Source organism: Amphimedon queenslandica, unplaced genomic scaffold (genome assembly GCF_000090795.2).
Source record: "Amphimedon queenslandica unplaced genomic scaffold, v1.1 AMPQUscaffold_13328, whole genome shotgun sequence".
NCBI classification, from domain to species: Eukaryota; Metazoa; Porifera; class Demospongiae; order Haplosclerida; family Niphatidae; genus Amphimedon; species Amphimedon queenslandica.
In genome coordinates, this window is record NW_003546436.1 from 81,609 (window position 1) to 99,457 (window position 17,849).

At 36.7% G+C, this 17,849-nt stretch overlaps 6 protein-coding genes across 6 annotated transcripts in view; 3 read left to right on the plus strand and 3 right to left on the minus strand.

Moving 5' to 3' along the window:
- Window positions 1-2: 2 nt before the first annotated feature.
- LOC100635653 (ectoine dioxygenase-like) lies at window positions 3-1,459 on the minus strand. The gene is made up of 8 exons (XM_019998311.1): window positions 1,325-1,459; window positions 1,056-1,248; window positions 873-964; window positions 717-807; window positions 567-662; window positions 302-487; window positions 160-255; window positions 3-106 (listed from the first exon to the last, which is right to left on the minus strand). Exons 1-8 carry the CDS (start codon window positions 1,417-1,419, stop codon window positions 77-79), a joined length of 879 nt encoding a protein of 292 aa, XP_019853870.1. The 5' UTR covers window positions 1,420-1,459; the 3' UTR covers window positions 3-76.
- Window positions 1,460-1,505: 46 nt separating this feature from the next.
- Window positions 1,506-3,763, plus strand: LOC105313298 (very-long-chain (3R)-3-hydroxyacyl-CoA dehydratase-like). Its single transcript, XM_011406605.2, has 12 exons — window positions 1,506-1,610; window positions 1,660-1,702; window positions 1,747-1,823; window positions 1,879-1,936; window positions 2,300-2,445; window positions 2,493-2,556; window positions 2,606-2,713; window positions 2,760-2,887; window positions 2,931-3,043; window positions 3,094-3,200; window positions 3,428-3,559; window positions 3,629-3,763. Exons 1-12 carry the CDS (start codon window positions 1,518-1,520, stop codon window positions 3,700-3,702), a joined length of 1,143 nt encoding a protein of 380 aa, XP_011404907.1. The 5' UTR covers window positions 1,506-1,517; the 3' UTR covers window positions 3,703-3,763.
- Window positions 3,764-4,040: 277 nt separating this feature from the next.
- On the minus strand, window positions 4,041-8,871 carry LOC105313299 (nuclear cap-binding protein subunit 1-A-like). Its single transcript, XM_019998301.1, has 26 exons — window positions 8,775-8,871; window positions 8,582-8,727; window positions 8,395-8,492; window positions 8,260-8,344; window positions 8,143-8,214; window positions 7,686-7,793; window positions 7,522-7,643; window positions 7,284-7,353; window positions 7,188-7,241; window positions 7,087-7,146; window positions 6,923-7,030; window positions 6,781-6,878; window positions 6,354-6,531; window positions 6,203-6,267; window positions 6,088-6,150; window positions 5,950-6,024; window positions 5,808-5,902; window positions 5,643-5,762; window positions 5,497-5,587; window positions 5,359-5,452; window positions 5,203-5,306; window positions 5,088-5,148; window positions 4,996-5,043; window positions 4,473-4,598; window positions 4,303-4,416; window positions 4,041-4,254 (listed from the first exon to the last, which is right to left on the minus strand). The coding sequence occupies exons 1-26, from the start codon at window positions 8,836-8,838 to the stop codon at window positions 4,144-4,146; spliced, it is 2,430 nt and encodes an 809-aa protein (XP_019853860.1). The 5' UTR covers window positions 8,839-8,871; the 3' UTR covers window positions 4,041-4,143.
- A 36-nt stretch (window positions 8,872-8,907) lies between these two features.
- On the plus strand, window positions 8,908-13,499 carry LOC109583112 (uncharacterized). The gene is made up of 16 exons (XM_019998302.1): window positions 8,908-9,110; window positions 9,391-9,571; window positions 9,663-9,720; window positions 9,767-9,847; window positions 9,896-10,061; window positions 11,077-11,184; window positions 11,238-11,268; window positions 11,318-11,452; window positions 11,592-11,659; window positions 11,709-11,764; window positions 11,813-11,906; window positions 12,326-12,497; window positions 12,545-12,659; window positions 12,707-13,077; window positions 13,134-13,161; window positions 13,213-13,499. Exons 1-16 carry the CDS (start codon window positions 8,926-8,928, stop codon window positions 13,407-13,409), a joined length of 2,046 nt encoding a protein of 681 aa, XP_019853861.1. The 5' UTR covers window positions 8,908-8,925; the 3' UTR covers window positions 13,410-13,499.
- LOC105313300 (kelch-like protein diablo) lies at window positions 13,458-15,406 on the minus strand. The gene has a single exon (XM_011406607.2). It carries the CDS (start codon window positions 15,275-15,277, stop codon window positions 13,466-13,468), a length of 1,812 nt encoding a protein of 603 aa, XP_011404909.1. The 5' UTR covers window positions 15,278-15,406; the 3' UTR covers window positions 13,458-13,465.
- Window positions 15,407-15,460: 54 nt separating this feature from the next.
- The window catches only part of LOC100634152 (alpha-aminoadipic semialdehyde dehydrogenase-like), a 2,984-nt gene continuing 595 nt past the window's right edge, over window positions 15,461-17,849 (plus strand). Inside the window, exons 1-12 of the mRNA XM_003387672.3 lie at window positions 15,461-15,700; window positions 15,754-15,807; window positions 16,039-16,104; window positions 16,156-16,236; window positions 16,292-16,415; window positions 16,462-16,594; window positions 16,641-16,821; window positions 16,866-17,042; window positions 17,134-17,218; window positions 17,261-17,340; window positions 17,386-17,412; window positions 17,461-17,675. Of these exons, the coding sequence (XP_003387720.1) occupies window positions 15,497-15,700; window positions 15,754-15,807; window positions 16,039-16,104; window positions 16,156-16,236; window positions 16,292-16,415; window positions 16,462-16,594; window positions 16,641-16,821; window positions 16,866-17,042; window positions 17,134-17,218; window positions 17,261-17,340; window positions 17,386-17,412; window positions 17,461-17,675 (1,427 nt within the window). The 5' untranslated portion in view covers window positions 15,461-15,496. The remainder of the gene's footprint in view (window positions 15,701-15,753; window positions 15,808-16,038; window positions 16,105-16,155; window positions 16,237-16,291; window positions 16,416-16,461; window positions 16,595-16,640; window positions 16,822-16,865; window positions 17,043-17,133; window positions 17,219-17,260; window positions 17,341-17,385; window positions 17,413-17,460; window positions 17,676-17,849) is intronic.

Sequence of the window (17,849 nt, forward strand, 5' to 3'; positions counted from 1 at the left end):
CATATAATAACAACTTTATTTAGCAAAATATAAAGGGAATTTAGTAAAGCTGTTAATTGAGATATGATGCAGCAGTTTATGAAGAAGTTTTATTGACATCAACCTCCTAATAAATAAATAAATAGAGATTAAATAAATAGGTAAAATTGTTTCTTTCACTTTCTGTGCTTCAATGCTTTTATCATCAGCTGGGTCCATGAATCCTTTCCCGCTCAAATCAGTGCAATCACAAGCTAATATCTCCTCATTCCTCACCTACTCATCATCAAATCAACAGTCACTCTCTCCCTCTCTCTCATACTTTTATTAACGGAGTGTACTGTGGATGATGGTGTGGTAGTACTGGGTCGTTGGAAGCCATGTTGTACGAGAGAATGAAGGCCCATCTCCTCCTGTCACTGTTGTTCTGGTCTGATCTATGGAGGACATTGCAATGGAAGAAGAGAGCATCACCAGCTTCTAATTCAACATTTATCAGCTCCAATTTCTGCAGTAAATAAAGGATGAGAGAATAGATATTAATTGTACGTAATATTATTACTTTATTTATTATTAATCATTATTACTTTCATTAACATTTCGACTCTTGTCATGTCAGCTCCATTTTGACCACCAACCCTGATGTGATCAATTCGACCTGCTTTGTGAGACCCTTTCAATATCTAAACATGTTCAATTTATTTTTTAAAATAATAATAATTATTATTTATTCCTACTTTGAGGCAGCCGTTCTCTATGTCTGTTTTATCAATTGCAATAAAGACAGAGGCTAAATCAGGGAACAGGCAAGTATTCTGATACCAATAACTGTAAGAGAAGAATTCAGATAGAATATTGTAGCACTACTTAGTTAAAAGCTCAACATAATGTACCCATAGTCCTGGTGCCATACAAAAGATCCACCAGTTCTTGCTTCCTTCATCACAAGTTTAGTATGATAGTGATAGACCTCACCGCCCATCAACTAATGGAGAGAAAAGATTAAATGTTAGCAAGCAACTATAAAATTGCAGTAATATTAGCTAAGTAATATTAGCCATATTTCTCTTCATTACTTCTTCAATGGTTCCAGCTACTTTATCAGATCTTGCTAGCATACCAGTGATGTCCTTCCCAGGGTGACTCCATACACTCAGTCTGCTGTTCCTTCCATGGCCGTCATTGAGGAGTATAGCATTGTCTCTAATGCCACCATCAATCTCAAGGACTCTTGATAGCTTCTCTAACTCTTCACTGCTTAATAAAGACCTGAGAAAGGGAGGGAGGAAGTATTGATAAGATAATGATAATGTTGCAGGTATGGATTATATAGGCCTCTATTTACTTGACTATAATGTAGCCATTCTCTTCAAAGCTTTTCTTCATGTCATCATCAACCTTTAGCTCGCTGCTGGTGAGGGTAAATACTGTCTTAGCCATTCTTTGCCTCCTCTAATCTCTGCAGCAATCTCAGCCACTCCCTTGTGACGTCACTGATTAATAATTTTAAGTTTTTAACCCTTTAGTTTAAATTCAAAATGGCGGACGAGGGTGAGTTGCTGAAACCTCCAGTTCTTTGGGCCCAGCGGCGGGACATGATCCTGTTAAGAGTACAGATACAACTAGCTGAAGTTGGAATAAATACATTTATTAAATTTTAATTTAGTTTTTATTTTTTAGAAACCGGATTTTAATATTTATGATACACACATGAATTTCAAAGGTATTGTTGTCCTTGTTGTTGTTTATTGTTGTTTTTATTATTAGGGTACGGTACTGGTGGTTCCTCTCATAAGAAGTGGTATGGATTTGAGCTTGTGTTCCATGAGCCAATCAATACTGAGGTATGTCATCAATAAAATTTAAAATAATTATTTATTTATTAAAAAATTATTGTAGAAATGTCGTGTGAAGGTATTCGAGAATGAAATTGAGTTTCGTTTGCTCAAGAAAAACTGTAAGAATTGTTTATTATTTAAACTATTGTCTATGTAGCATAAGGACATCAATATGTATCAGAAAATGTAATAAAAATTTGGAGTGATTTTTGGAGCCATTTTTTGGATAAAAATCATGGGCTATAGCCTTAGGTATTTTTCAGATTTTTGGCGTTTTCTTAAAATGGCCGTAACTTGAAAAATTAAAGTCGGAATCAGCTCAAACTTTATACACAGCATAAGGACATCAATATGTATCAGAAAATGTAATAAAAATTTGGGGTGATTTTGGAGCCATTTTTTAGGAAAAATTGGCCAATTTTTCAAAATGCTCATAAATGAAAATTTACATTCAGAATCAACTCAAACATTATTTCCTTTAGCCGGTGAATGGTCCAAGTTACAAAGCTCTCACGTGAAGCCTCACTGGATTAAACTTGATTTTGATCACTTTCACATATCAGAAGATGAAGATGATGAAGATAATGACAAAATGGAGGAACTTAGGAAGAGAAAAGCACTGCAACAAGTGAGTTTTATTTAATTATTATTCATTTATTTATTGATTTATTTTAGGAGTTGAAATTACTTGAGGAAAGAACAAAACGGGAAATTGAATTACGCGATACAGTCAAAGACAGTAAGCTATACATGTTACCATAGCAACAGGCTCCTCCCCTCTCCTCCAGTATCCCATAAAGTGACAGCCACTTATCTAGTCATATACAATGTTGTGCAATTCCTTGGGTTTCTATTAATAAGTACAAGATTAATATTTCTATTAAGTTACGGCGAAGGTAATTAATCATGTTAATTATATTCATTGATTGTGGGCGTGGTCAGTTGGTATTTCTAGGGCCTATAGTGACGTGGCTCCATTATTAATGGCTTGTCAAATCGGAGCCTTTTTAGAAGTGGTACACTCAGCTCTGGGTTTTGTAAAAGGTGACATCGTCTCATCGTTATTACAAGTGGGTTTGGTGGGTGTGGTTACATGTATACATGTATTTCTAGACGTGTGGACGTGGTTACATCCTCTTCTTAACCATCCCTTACTGTCCTTCCTTACAAAGATCTCCTTTCGTATTTCTCTTGTTCTTAGCTTGGTCTCTTATTGAACTAGTCAGGTATGTTTTCTGCCCCTCCTGTTGCCATGGTAATGATTCTGTTGCTATAGATACCCGTACTATGCCCTAGGTGTGTTGAAGAAGGAGGTGTGGCTGATAACGTGGCTGAGGTATTCATTATGGATCCCTCTCTACCCACTGGGACTCACTTTTGAATGTACGCGAGCGTGTGTGAGGAGAAGTATTGTGTACAGTGAGACTTTTGTGGGTCCAAATTTGTTGCTAATTTTAAAGATTATACAAAGTAAAACTAGCACAAGATAGATTTAAAATGGGACAAATGGCTTTGATATTTTTTAATGACCTTAACTTAGCAATTTTTAGTGAATTTTTGGGCCACAAAAATGTCTTTTATGTTAATTATATTTTCTATTTATTTTATAGTGTGTATTTATGTGCTCAGTTTATTGTATGAAGCTAATGGAGGAGGTTGGTCCTATCCTCTACCTAATGGACTCAACATTGCAGTGGACCCTGTTGTAATGAAAGTATTGATATTCATCTCTTTACCACCTGGTAATTAACTCAAATAATAATGTTATTTATTATGTTTTATTGTTATTATTTATTATTATTTATTTGTAGTATTTTACTCTTTATTGTCGCACATGTGGTCTCAAAGAAAAAGAAAATTAGGAGGAATTAAGAAAAGAGACTGAGTGGGCGTGGACATTTTTAATTAATTGATTGAGTGTGATGAATAATAATTAGTAAAAATGGCTTCTTTATCAAAATGGTTGCACTTTTCTCCTCTCCTATCTACCAGCTGTAGACTGACCGCTAACAATAGATTATGGCTCTCTTCTCCTACCCTTGGGGCCATCAGGAGGAACTATTCTGATAAAGGAGAGAATAAAGATGGTGGGAAAGCAAACGAGACCACGCCCACCCAAGAAGACGACCCCGCCCCTGACCCATATCTCCCTCCCTGGCCTAACGGTGTCAACCCTCATACAGGAGAGAGAGGGGGCCCCCGTGGGCCGGAACCAACTCGTTATGGTGACTGGGAAAGAAAAGGAAGGGTCACTGATTTTTAAACACATGTACAACAAATGTACAGTAGCAGTTATTAATACTTATTAACAGTTATTAATAAGTTATTAAAGTATTCCTTGAAATTGTTTGTATATTTCTTGTACTCTTAAGTCGACTCCGCCCCCAAAACAATCGCTCTCTAACGAATATGAATATTGTCGATAGACAGTGTGATACTATTAATAGTAACAGATCACATGACAGTCACATGATGTCATTATTACCTGTATTAATAACTGGCGGGTATTATCAGTGATACAGGTGTACCAGGTAGTTTCATAATCAGTTCCTTCTTCATCGCAAGTCGATAAATGGGAACATAGCGACTCAATTAAATACTAATGATTAGTGGGTGTGGTTAGTATTGATTAGTAGGTGTGGTCTGTGTTCTTACTCGGCAGGTTGATAGGAAGACTTCTTTCTGTTCAGTGCTTCTTTCCTCCACTTTCTCTTCCAGTTCTTGTATCTTCCACTCCAGCTCTTGTTTGTCTTCAGTTCCATCAACTAACTCATCAAGACCCTGAGATGAGATACATGTAATTATATATACTGTACGTCAGGGTTTCCCACAGAATTCTGGCATAACACTCAGGTGGTTTCTTGTCAAGTTACTTAAAAATTGGGCCAATAACCCTTTACTATAGTACAGGTATTTTGGTTAAATTTTGCCAAAAATGAAAAGGAGAGAATTCTTCATTTTTATTACATTTCCTGATACATATACATGTTCTTATGTTGTGTAGAAAGTTTGAACTGATTCCGATCAAAATTGGATTCTTTACTAATAATTTTTAAAGTTGCTCCAAATGCCATGTACTGTATTGTAGTGCTTGTCAGCTCATGAAGCTCATGCTATTTAGCTCTCTTAGCATGCTTTGTGGGAAACCCTGGGGTACGAGACTTTTCTCACGTCTTACTGTTGTTTTTTGAAGTTTTTCTTTGATTTCTTCCAGTTCTTTCTCACACTATTAGTACCACATAGCACTGTCATAACACATCTTCATCTTACTTGCAGTAAACTTTTATTAACTCGAGAGAAAGAGCTTCTTAATATATCCCAAAACAGCCGACTAGAAACAGTGTTACTAATAATAGAACAAGCAACGTCATGCTATTAATAGCACCTGGTGAAGTCAGGGTGATTGGAAGAGGTGAAGCACCATTTAATGATTGATCCATTATCAATGAGCTCTTGCCTAACTAACCTATCTATCACTAAACAGTGCAACTGAAAATGGAGAAATGAGTTTAAATATAATTACAATTAAGACATTTTGTACTTGAGTATTTTCTTCAAAGAATTCTCCCACAGCTGACAGACAGTATAACTTTGCATTCTCAGTCTCTAGGAGTTCCAGCAATAGTGATCGGAATCTAGTAAAACTCAGTAAAACTCTGGATAATTCAGTATACTATACTTGTGCAAAGCAGTGAAGCAGTGACTGATGGTTTTATCTCCAATATGCAAGATACAGTGAGTGAGTATTGATACCTTTAGCTCCAGTAATTCTATTTTTAATAACTATTAATAACTAGCTATTAATTAATTATATTAATAACTGACGTTCTTCTGAATTATTCCCAATGTCAGTTCCATCAAGCACCTCCTTCAGCCTCTCCAGTGGTACTTTAGCTTTCATCGACTCAACGAGTTGCTTAGCAACCTCAAAACCCTGAACTCCATCTGCCACGCCCACTAATCAGTTAATTAATACTTATTATCAAATACCTTCAGCATAGAGGTAGTAAGAATCGTTGGGCGGGGTCAGGAGTGGTTTGAAATCATCTGGTACCAGTTCCGAAAATACTTCATGAGATCCTAATCTGAAAAGATGCCAATTAATGATGACTTTTAAAAATATTCTTCTCACCTGCTACATCGCTCAAAAACCTGTTTAACAAACCAGCAAGGCGGGCTATCAGGAGCACACTGTAAACACCACACCCTTTAATAAATAATTACAATAATAATTATAAATAAATAATAAATTAATAATAATTGCATGTACCATTTGCTCCAGTCCCAGTGGTAACCATAGTTACTGAGGTGATACGAAAACCACCAGGCAAACCTGTGCCGATAAAAATGCATGACCACACCCACTAATTAGTGATCACACCTACCTTTCGGCAACGACAAAATTGATGTGATCGAGTTGTGAAAATAGAATATCGATTAATTGAGTTAGCTAAGGGGCGGAGTCAAGGACCAATAAATAATGAATAGTTAATGAGGTGGTGACCACACCCACTCATGAATAATTAATGAGGATACAATGACAGGATATGTAGCAGGTCTTAGTTTACATAACTCAATGGTCAGTGACCCATAGTACAGGAGGGAATGTGGAGGGACAGGGAGGGTGAATATGAATCCAAATAAGACCTCAGCCGTCATGTACTCTACTGGCAAGTGATGTAGCCTTTCTATTACGACATTCAGCTGGTGGGCACTAATTGGAATAAAAGAAAAAGAGAGGGTCATTCCGTGTTACTTCTATTATTATCTATTATACTCTTCTCCATTATACCGCATAGCTCCAAATTTTCATCAGTCAAAATTTTCGTCAAATTCGTCAGGTACATGTATTTTTGCTTAAAAAAAGTTTTAACTGACAAAGTTTTTGTTCCACAAAGAAATTAGAATTTTAACAAAATTTTTGACTGGAGCTAAACGGCATATTCTAGTATAACTGACTGACCAGGCCTTCCTGTTCCCTGTGTGAGAGTTGATGATTGAACTGATGATATCGGTGATCAGATATCTATTGATTGACTCTGATTGAGGTAGACTGGGACCCTATAAGGAGGCGTGGTCAGCCCCACCCACTAATTAAGACTTACGACATGAGGAGGAAGGTCTGATTCACCAATACACCGGAACACAGTGGATGGGAGGGGGTAGGCGGAGTCAAGGGTGTGGCCTGGTATTATTATATTAGGGAGCGGGTGCTACATGTACATGTACATGTATAAGATCATGTGATAGTCATGTGATGAATACTCACTCCGTAAGCTGAGGAGAGTTCGGATTCTAATGGAGCGTATGGTCGTACAAGAACTCCCTCCTTAAAGGGTTAAAAATATAAGCCACACCTACTAGACTAACCTTCCAACCTTCCTCCTTCATCTTCAGTACCTGAGACCATAACAGGTCCAGTTGCTATGGAAACGGGAGTAAGCGACCAATAGGATTGCGGCTTACGTCTCTCTGAGGGTAGGGACGGTCGGACTGCCAGGACTGGAGAGCAGGAAGATAATTAGTGGTCCTCTTACTGAGTGGGAGGAGCTTAGTATTATTATTATGTTGTTGTTGTTGTATTAAATTAACTTATTGTACTATTAAAATTACTTATTATTATTGTTATCATAGAGAACCCAAATAATAAAAGAAAAAACTTGTTGTTGTTTATTATTATTGTTGTTATTATTATCATTATTACCTCATGTATCCTCCAATTGCTGATAATAGTCTGTCCAGTTCCACTTGTCTCTTCTGCTGTAGCTCCCCTCCCACCCACGGGAGGGAGGAGAGGAGAACGTACGTGTACCAATCAGACCTCAACTAGAGAGGGTAATTAGTAGGTGTGGTTATGGGCGGGGCTACCTGGGATATTCCTGGTTCATAGGTGACAGTTATTAGTGTGTCATATAGAGACACTATTGATGATAGAGGGACTACTCTAGCATTGGTTAGGTCAGAAAGGAACCTCACCTAATGACAAGAAAAAGAAGAAGAAGAAGAAGGGGGTACAGTACAACAAAGGATACTATACAACAGGTAGCAGTTGATCTGTGGTTACTTTGATGAGATAATGTGGTTATGTTGGTGTCCAGAATAGAAGAGCTTTTCCATTTAATTTAATTTTTTAACTTTAATTTTATTTCACTTTATTCTATTCAATAAAAGAGCTTTTCTTTTTTATTTTCTAGCAACAGTCCAGTATGTAACATCAGAAGACCAAAGGCACCAACAGATTGACTGCAATAGATACTTAAATGCACACCAGCTGCTGGTGTACATGTACATGTACATGTGCATGTATGGGGTGGAGTTTACTCACCAGTGATTTGACGCTTAAGAACTTATTCATTGTCAGTGCTGACTTTAGGTCTTCAATCAACAAATCAACAAACTAGACAACAACAAACAATAAACAACAACAAACATACGACCACACCTCCTCTCCAATGTCAGATTTCTTCATGTTCAGTGCTCCTACTAGTGTCGAATATATTGACATTTTCTCTGAATATTCTCTGGCGCTGGTTTATTATTAATTAATGGGCGGGGACAATAGACCACACCTACTTACCATCTCATAATTGTTTGCATTATCTTGTCTTTGTATTCGTCCATTTCCGGTATTAAAATGTCTGCCAAACTTTGAATAGTATTTTCTAATAAACCTTTCTAAATAATTAAATAATAATTATAACAAATAATGATAAAAATTATCATTATTATAAATATTAATGATAATAATACAGCAACTATCATACCGTATCGTTTCCAACTCTTTCAATTAACGAAACTAATTTCTCTTCAGTTGACAATTCCACTTTCCTTTCATCCTTCCAAGCCCCGCCCCCTCTCCCACGGTACCCTGAAGGGTCACTCCTCCTCCCCCTCTTGCTGTAGGGCGGGCCTATCCTTGAGATATAACAGTTACTATTAATAGTAACAGGGTCTTACCGTCAGGGACATCATAGTCATCTCTACCTCTCTTTCTCTCGTCTCTGTCCCGCCATGTAGACATGCTGTCAGCCCACCCACGCAACACTCATTAATTATTCATGACCACATTCATTTAATAACGAGTCACGCCTCCTATTATTAGTTAAATATGGCGGGTAATGGTGATCCCAGTTTTGTTAATGTTTTATCTTCTACTGGCTTAACCTCGGGTTTAACTGTTGAAGAAGGGCCCGGGCCTGTCTTTAATATGAGAGAGATATGGTTTACTAACATGCTATTGTTGGGATTCAACCCTGTTGCTTCAGAAAAGAAATATAAGATACAGTTTAACAAGTGAGAGAGAATAGTAATAATTTGAATTCTAACTAAATTATTGTATACTGTAGTAGCTAGTGATTTTGGATGGGGATAAAGAATTGCTAGTTTTTGAATAAATGGCAGGTTTTTATGCAATTTGTGGCCATGGATGATTAAGCATGTGTACATAATGGTTCAAATGGTGGGCTTTATTTTAGTGAAAGGACCAAAATTTGTCAAAATTTTCTCCCTCCAAAATTACCACCTGTACAGTTCGTGATTACTGATCATACCACTACTACTCGTTTTATTTCAGGGACATGTTTGCCGTCCCCCCTCAGAAGCAAGGGATGGAGGTCATTCTCCATTACTTGTTCTCAGTCTTGAACTCTCATCTCTGTTATGAGGAGTTTCGGGACTGCTGGCCGGTTTATGATCGCAAGCAAGACCAGCTGTTCAGGAAGAAGTCGTCAAACTGGATAAGTAACATTGCTAAAGTAAGAATCATTAATTTATTATTATTATTATTATTATTATTATTATTATTATTATTATTATTATTATTATTATTATTATTATTATTAACAGGAGGAACCTAATTCTGGTTTACCACGTATTGTTGCACCACTTCTACTCTCACCTGGGGGTGTGTCCCAATTAAATAATTAATTAATTATTTGTTTTGTTTTTAGGTGATAAATTTTATTCATTTCTCTACTTATTCTCAACCTATTGCTTATGGAAAGTGACACTGAGAGAATCTAGTGAATTAGGTATTACTAATAGTCACATGACAGGTCACGTGACCTCTCTCCCTACAGGAGTACAGATACCTTCTTCAGTACATTCTTTGAATTCCTCAGCTCCTGTGTATAAGGATGTGAATGAGGAGAGCACATGTTTCCATATCATTAAAGAATGTAATGAGTATCTATCAATGCAGGAAGAGCTGGCACTCCTTCACAAGCAATGGAGGGAATATTCAAAGTATGAACAAATAATTAATGAGTAGGAACTAGGACGTTTGAGCTGGTTTTGATCAAAATTGGATATATTATATATAAATTTTTATTTTGATTCAGAATTGGATGAAAGTCCCTTTATTCTAGGATATCTTGGGTATTTTTTAAAACAATTTTGTCCTTTTTTAAATGGCCGTAACTTGAAAAATTGAAGTCAGAATTGGCTCAAACTTTCTACACAGCATAAGTACATCAATATGTATCAGAAAATGTAATAAAAATTTGGGGCGGTTTTTTTTAGCCATTTTTCAGAAAAACCATGGGCTATAGCCTTGGGTATTTTTCAGATTTTTGGCGTCTTTTAAAAATGGCCGTAACTTGAAAAATTAAAATTGGAATTAGCTCAAACTTTCTACACAGCATAAGGACATCAATATGTATCAGAAAATGTAATAAAAATTTGGGGTGATTTTTTAGCCATTTTTCAGAAAAAACCATGGGCTATAGCCTTGGGTATTTTTGAGATTTTTGCCGTTTTCTTAAAAAGGCTGTAACTTGAAAAATTGAAGTCGGAATCAGTTCAAACTTTCTGCACAGCATAAGGGCATCAATATGTTTCAGAAAATGTAATAAAAATTTGGGGTGAATTTTTAGCCATTTTTTGGAAAAAACCATGGGCTATAGCCTTGGGTATTTTTCAGATTTTTGCCGTTTTCTTAAAAAGGCCGTAACTTGAAAAATTGAAGTCGGAATCAGCTCAAACTTTCTACACAGCATAAGGACATCAATATGCATCAGAAAATGTAATAAAAATTTGGGGCGATTTTTTAACCATTTTTCAGAAAAACCATAGGCTATAGCCTTGGGTATTTTTCAGATTTTTGGCGTTTTTTAAAAATGGCCGTAACTTGAAAAATTAAAGTCGGAATCAGCTCAAACTTTCTACACAGCATAAAGACATCAATATGTATCAGAAAATTTAATAAAAAATTACCAGTGATTTTGGAGCGAAATTTTATCTATTTTATTATTCATTTTAGGGAGATTAGTTTGAGTTACAGACAACTGTGTAAAGAGAGAACAAGATTAGAAAATGAGTTGAATATAATGATGAAGAAGGATACTAGCACTTTTGATCCACAACTCAAGTAAGTCAATAATCTTTATTCTTTATAAATATCTTTATTTTAAAACTGTTAAGATTAAGTCCAAGAGAATCCAACAAGACCAAGGTTAGGGGGCACTCTTTATTAATTAAATAGTTACCATAGCAACGAATAGGTGCGGCTTCTGTGGAAAAAGGTTGAGACGTTTTTAGAATCAAATGAAAGAGAGAGACAGACAGTAAGAACTGTAATGGAGTCAACTGGTACTAGCAAACACACCATTAGTGGGAAAGAACTGAGTAATGTCAAGGTAGGTGGGACTGTTGGTTGTTTATTGTTGTTGTTGTTTATTGTTTATTGTTGTTGTTGTTGTTGTTTATTGTTTATTGTTGTTGTTGTTGTTTATTGTTTATTGTTGTTGTTGTTTGTTGTTGTTTTTGTGCGTACAGGTTCCAAAAGGATTGATGACTCAGCAGATTAGAGTAACTGATGATGATGGAAACATCAATTTAATTGAGTAATGAATATTAATAAATGATTAGTTAATTATTATTAATAACTAATAGATTATTAAAGATCTGTACTGCTGGAATGAACTATTTAAACAAACACTTTGAGAAAGGTACTTTTTAAATTGTATAGTTCTTTATTGTATTGCTGTTACATGTAGGTGTTTGTATACCTGATCTAAGTCATGAAGTTGATTTCTCCTCTAAATCAATCAGAGCTCATACCAGTCACTTGCTATCAGTTCAACAACTTAAGTACGTACACATGTTACCTCATCTTACCTCATCTAACTGCCAATATATATCTGTGCCTTTGGTACACCCACACACTATAGTACAAACCAGATAAAGTACAGCTGTTTTGTGTGTCGCCCAGACAGCCAGACTTCTAATCAACTGATATCAGTGTGAATGTACCCAGCGACAAGAAACAGCTGTAGTTTATCTATAACGTGTACTGTATGTACATGTACTTGTTTAGGTTTTTAGACTCTGGTCCAATTTTGCTTACGTTTGCTTACGTTTTATGACCAATGACTGTGTTTTTTGCTAAAGAAAAATAGCAGAATTAGCATGAAATATTGTGCAAGATAGTTTAGGTTTTATCAACCAAAAACATAATGGCATGTAACATTGAACCTATTTATCATTATCCCTCTCCCTCTCTCTCTTAGTAAATCATTGTGTAGTCTTGATGAGGAGTTAGTTCAAAGGATAGCTGAACTGGAGAAGGAGCTAAGAGTCGTTAGATTAACTAGTAACACACCCCCTCCTATTTCAAGCATGATCCTGTTGAATAATGAAGCTCCACCCATTGCCACACCTACTGAAACCACGCCTACTCCTGTACATATAATTAATTAATTATTATTATTATTATTATTAATTATTAGGTTAATAATAAATTGTATCATCTTCATTCTCCCATCACTGATTTGACCACGCCTAGTTCTAGTTTGACGACACCCACTTCTCTTTTGTCTCATCGTCCAATCATATTCAGTGCAGGTAGGTGTGGTCATCATTGGTCACTATGGTAACCTATTGTACTGTAGGTCGTACTCCAGTTGATGCTATTACTAAAAGTGTCCTAAGTAAGGCTAGGCTTAAGGCCACGCCCATTGAGGCCACACCTACAACACGAAAGACTTTACGTTTCAATAGTCCTGGGTCTAATCTTACTCCAGTCGTGAGAAAAGTGGGTGTGATCAAGACAAAAGAAAGAGAGCAAACTTCATCAAAAAGAAAGGATCCTAAACCGGTTATTAGAACCAGTCAGACTGGTACAGGAAAGACAGAGAGAAAGAGTACGACCCCACGAGAACCAACAGGTGTTCCGGCTCCATTAGCTGCCCCTCCCTCCCCAACTGAACTATTAGCTAATAGAATAACTGATAATATAACCAGTGACTCCACTCCTTATAAGGTATTGTCTATTTATAGAATTGATTGTGATGATGTCATTATTATTATTATTATTAGGTTGATTTGTTTACGGATGAAAGGATGGGTAAGTATAATAATTAATTAATCTATATATTTATTTATTATTTATTAATAGCTTTTCAATCTGTTGATTGCATTTATCGTACTCCGTCCCACCCTCCAGTCAGTAACTTAGCAACTGCCACACCTCTCCGTGATTCTGATTGGTTGAATAAAGTGACTCCACCCACTCCTTATTGCGAAACATCTTCCGATGATAATTCTCCTACTTCTCTGACTCCGCCCTTTCCTCTCATAGACAATAAAAATTAATATAATAATAATAATAATAAATATTTATTAATTAATATAATTTGTTTTTAGTTTTTTTAATCGTTAGTACATGTCACTAGTGAAAAGTCACATCTTGGCGTCGTCATGTCAACACTATTGATCCATTTCCCAGCTCTGGGTTCGTATATCTCCATATTCTTATTAATGCCTGTCCCATTGTGACCCCCAGCAGTATAAATGGCCCCGTGTGCCACTGTCACCCCAGGACTATTCCGTTGTACCCTCATATTACCAGCCAGTGGTGTCCATTGGTCTGTTGTTGCGTCATACACTTCACCAGTCGCCAGGTGATTGATACCGTCGTACCCACCTATTGCGTACAACTGGTTGCCATGGACACCCACCCCTGGTCTACTCCTGGGTGTGTTAAGAGGTGACGAGTAGGTCCATTGTGTTGCTCCTGGTGACAATACCTCGACACTAGCTAGTCGTCCATCATTATTAGCCCCACCCACTGCATATATTGATCCTTGTAGCATCACTGCTTGACAGTATGACCTAGCTACATTAAGAGATGGTCCGTGCTTCCATTGTCCCGTGTCTATATTTAGAACCTTGACATCCCTCAGGTGCTCTGCTCCGTTATACCCTCCTATTATGAATATTCTATTTTTATTCAATACTGCACTGGTACCACTCAAGGGTTGAGCTAGTGAAGGTCCTACAGTCCATTTATTATTCACTGTGTCATAAACATCAATGACTGATAGTCTTCGTCTTTGACCAGTGTAACCACCTATTGAGTATATCTTGGAGTTATACAGAACTGAAGATGATTGTGATTTCTTGTGAGGTAGTTTAGCAATGCTGGCCCATTCTTGTGTGCTCGTGTTAAATACTTCACAAGTATCAGTGACACTGTGCTCAGTACTTCCTCCTATTGCTATCAGTCTACTGCTACTGGTGATGATGCTGTTACTAGTATCTCTTCCATTTGGTAGATTTGTGTCGATTTCTTTATGTAAGGCAGAGTTGCTGCTTGTTGCTCGGGTCTCCTGTTGCAATAATTTTAATTTCATTTTAAGTTCGTCTGGATCTAAGCCACCATGACGAGCAGTGATCAATTTGTGAGTGTTGGTGTGAATTGCTGTCAGGTGACCGTCAGTTGTTCCTTGAGGAGGCGGAATATGCTGACTAACCCCTGGCCTGTCTAGTTTCATAGCCCTCCTCTCTACTCCATTGTATTGTGACCATTCTTGTACAGCAATCGTTTCATTTCTTGTATGCCTGATGTTGAGAGTATCTATAAATTTAGTTAGATCATCATCCGTCATGTTTAAAAAAGAGCTCTCTTTAACTATAAGACTGATGTTATTAGCTGCATACTCAATACATTTAGACCCAACCGTCTTATAGTTGTTCTCGTGGCAAAAGAAAAGATAAGGAATGACGTTTGAAACTGATAGAGTTTTTTTCATAAACTTGCAGCAAGATTTCTGTATCTTGCCCATCCTAAAAACCTGCGATGCATAGCACAACTCGAGTACATTAGTCTCTGATATGCACAATGATGCTGTGTAGAGGAACTCCACTAATACACTCACAGCATATGGGTCTAACTTTGTATCAGTGAGCTCAATATATCCATGATCATTGCTGTGGACTAGTTCCATGATGTAAGGTGATCCAGAGGCCAGGATGAGTTTGTGTCCAGTGATTGTCCTTCCTTTAAGACTCAGCTCCAAATCACAGAACCTCTGTAGCTGTCTGAGCTCGTTGAATGCTGTAAAGAAGAGGCTGGGTTGCTGTGGATCAGTGTAAGTGATTGCAGGAGTTCCTGGTCTCCCTACTCCTGGCAATGAAGCTGATGAGCTCCCGCTGGGTATTTGGGTGACTTTAGATGCCATTGCCTCTTTTTCTCTCCCTGGAGTGATTGCTGTTGGCGATGGGACACGTGGTGGGGCCGTGAGATCATCTTTTGGAGTTTTAAAATACCCGGGAAATAATCATTAGCACTTAGCAAGGCTTGTAGTGTGTGGGCGTTAGTTGAAGGTGCTATGCGCTATAGCTCTAATAATTATTTTTAATTGGATTGGGCGTGGCTAATCTAACTATTATTGATTATAATGATAAGGTGCTTTATTTCTTCTTCTCGTTCCGCCTTATTCTCATTTGTAAAGTCCCCATCCTTCACCAATAAGACCAGATCCATGAGTGCAGCCGCTGGGTATCTCATTAATGATCCCAAATACTCCTGGCTGAAGGAGCTGGGGCTGGAAGAGACTAACAATGGGGTATTTGATGGCAGGAAATGGACCGGGAATGGAGAGGTACAAGGGATCACGTGATGCATACATTATGTATGTTTAATATTTATTTGTAGTTGATAGTGTCAGAGTCTCCTGCTACTGGCCGACCAATTGCTTCTGTAAAACAGGTATTAATTTATTTAAATTTTATTAATTATTATTTATTGTTATTATTATTGTCATTTTATTTTGTTATTATTTTATTATTGTTGTTTTATTTTATTTTCCTATTTTTGGTTGGTCCCCATTTTTCGTTTCTATTTTTCTTCCCTTATGGGCTTTCCCTTTTTGTCTCTCTTGTCTCTCATTGTGTCTAATTCTGTTATTATTATTATTATTATTATTATTATTATTATTAGGGTTCATTAGCTGACCTAAACACAGCTGTTGCTAATGGTACTGAAGCATGGAAGGTCTGGCGAGAGGTGAGTCCTTCATTAAAAGTAGTACCTCCCTCAGTGTCTGACTGTTCGTAGATCCCTGGACCAAAAAGAGGGGAAATAGTTCGTCAAATAGCACAAGGACTCAGAGAAAAACTGGATCTGCTGGGAAAGCTGGTTTGACCTGTTACACAACTATTATTATTATTATTAAATATTGATTATTATTTAGTTGTCGCTAGAGGTTGGTAAGATACACGTCGAAGGAGTTGGAGAAGTCCAAGAATATATTGACATGTGTGACTTTGCTGTCGGACTCTCTCGTATGATTGGAGGACACATCTTCCCATCAGAGAGTAAGTAATTAAATAAATAAAATAATTAATTAATTAATTAAATTAGGGCCGGGTCATATGTTAATGGAGCAATGGAATCCATACGGGCTAGTCGGAATCATCACGGCTTTTAACTTTCCTATAGCTGTCTTTGGTTGGAACCAGTCCCTTAGCTTAGTGTGTGGTAACTGTACTGTATGGTGAGTGGGTGGAGTCTGTTAATAACTAGCCCCACCCATTAATTAGGAAGGGAGCTCCCAGTACTCCGTTAACTCAGATAGCAGTCAGTAAGATAGTAGAGAGAGTGTTGACAAGTAACGCTATACCAGCTGGAGTCTGTACTAGTGTGTGTGGTGGGTCTGATATCGGAGAGTCAATGTGTAAAGATAAAAGAATTAATGTACTATCATTTACTGGAAGTACTCAAGTAATATCAATTAATGTTAATAATAATTAATTAATTTATCATAGGTTGGTCGTAAAGTAGGTGTGATGGTCCAGGAAAGGTTCGGTAAGAGTATACTGGAACTGGGAGGTAACAATGCCATACTGGTTGATGAAACTGCTGACGTGGACATGGTCGTCAAATCAGCACTTTTTGCAGCTGTTGGAACAGCAGGACAACGCTGCACAACAACAAGAAGACTGGTAAACAACAACAACAACAATAATAAATAATAATAACAATAATAAATAATAATAATAATAATAAATATTAATGATTAATTAATTAATACAGATATTACACGAATCAGTTTATGACGAAATTTTGAAAAGGTTAATTAAAGCTTATGGACAAGTGAAGATAGGAGATCCATTGGATGGTATAGTTAATTAATAGTTATTAATGGTTATTAATTGCATAGAGGGAGTGTTGTATGGTCCACTACATAATCAAGCAGCTGTTGATACTTATGTAGCCACAATAAAAGAAATAAAGGAACAAGTAATTAATAATTATAATTACATAACTCATTAATTTTTGTTTTAGGGAGGAACTATTGAGTGTGGTGGAAATGTAAGTTTAATTAATAATAATAATAAATAATTAATGAATATTAATTAGGTAATAAACAGAGAAGGTTATTATGTTGAGCCTACAATAGTCACTGGCCTACAGCACGACAATGAATTGGTAATGAGGGAAACCTTTGTACCGATACTGTACATATTGAAATCAACTTCAATTGATGAGTCCATTAAATGGAACAATGAAGTAGAGCAAGGGTTAGCATCATCACTATTCACACAGTCCATTGAAAGGATGGCAAGATGGATGGGGTAATGCTTTAACCACTACTTGTATCATTAGAATAACTAGTATTACATTATCTGATGCATATACATGGCCTTATGTTGTACATAGCATAAGAACATTAAATGTGGACATTGTTTATTTATTTGTTATAACAATGAAATAATTATTATCCAGGGCTATCACCCTGAGTGAAGCCC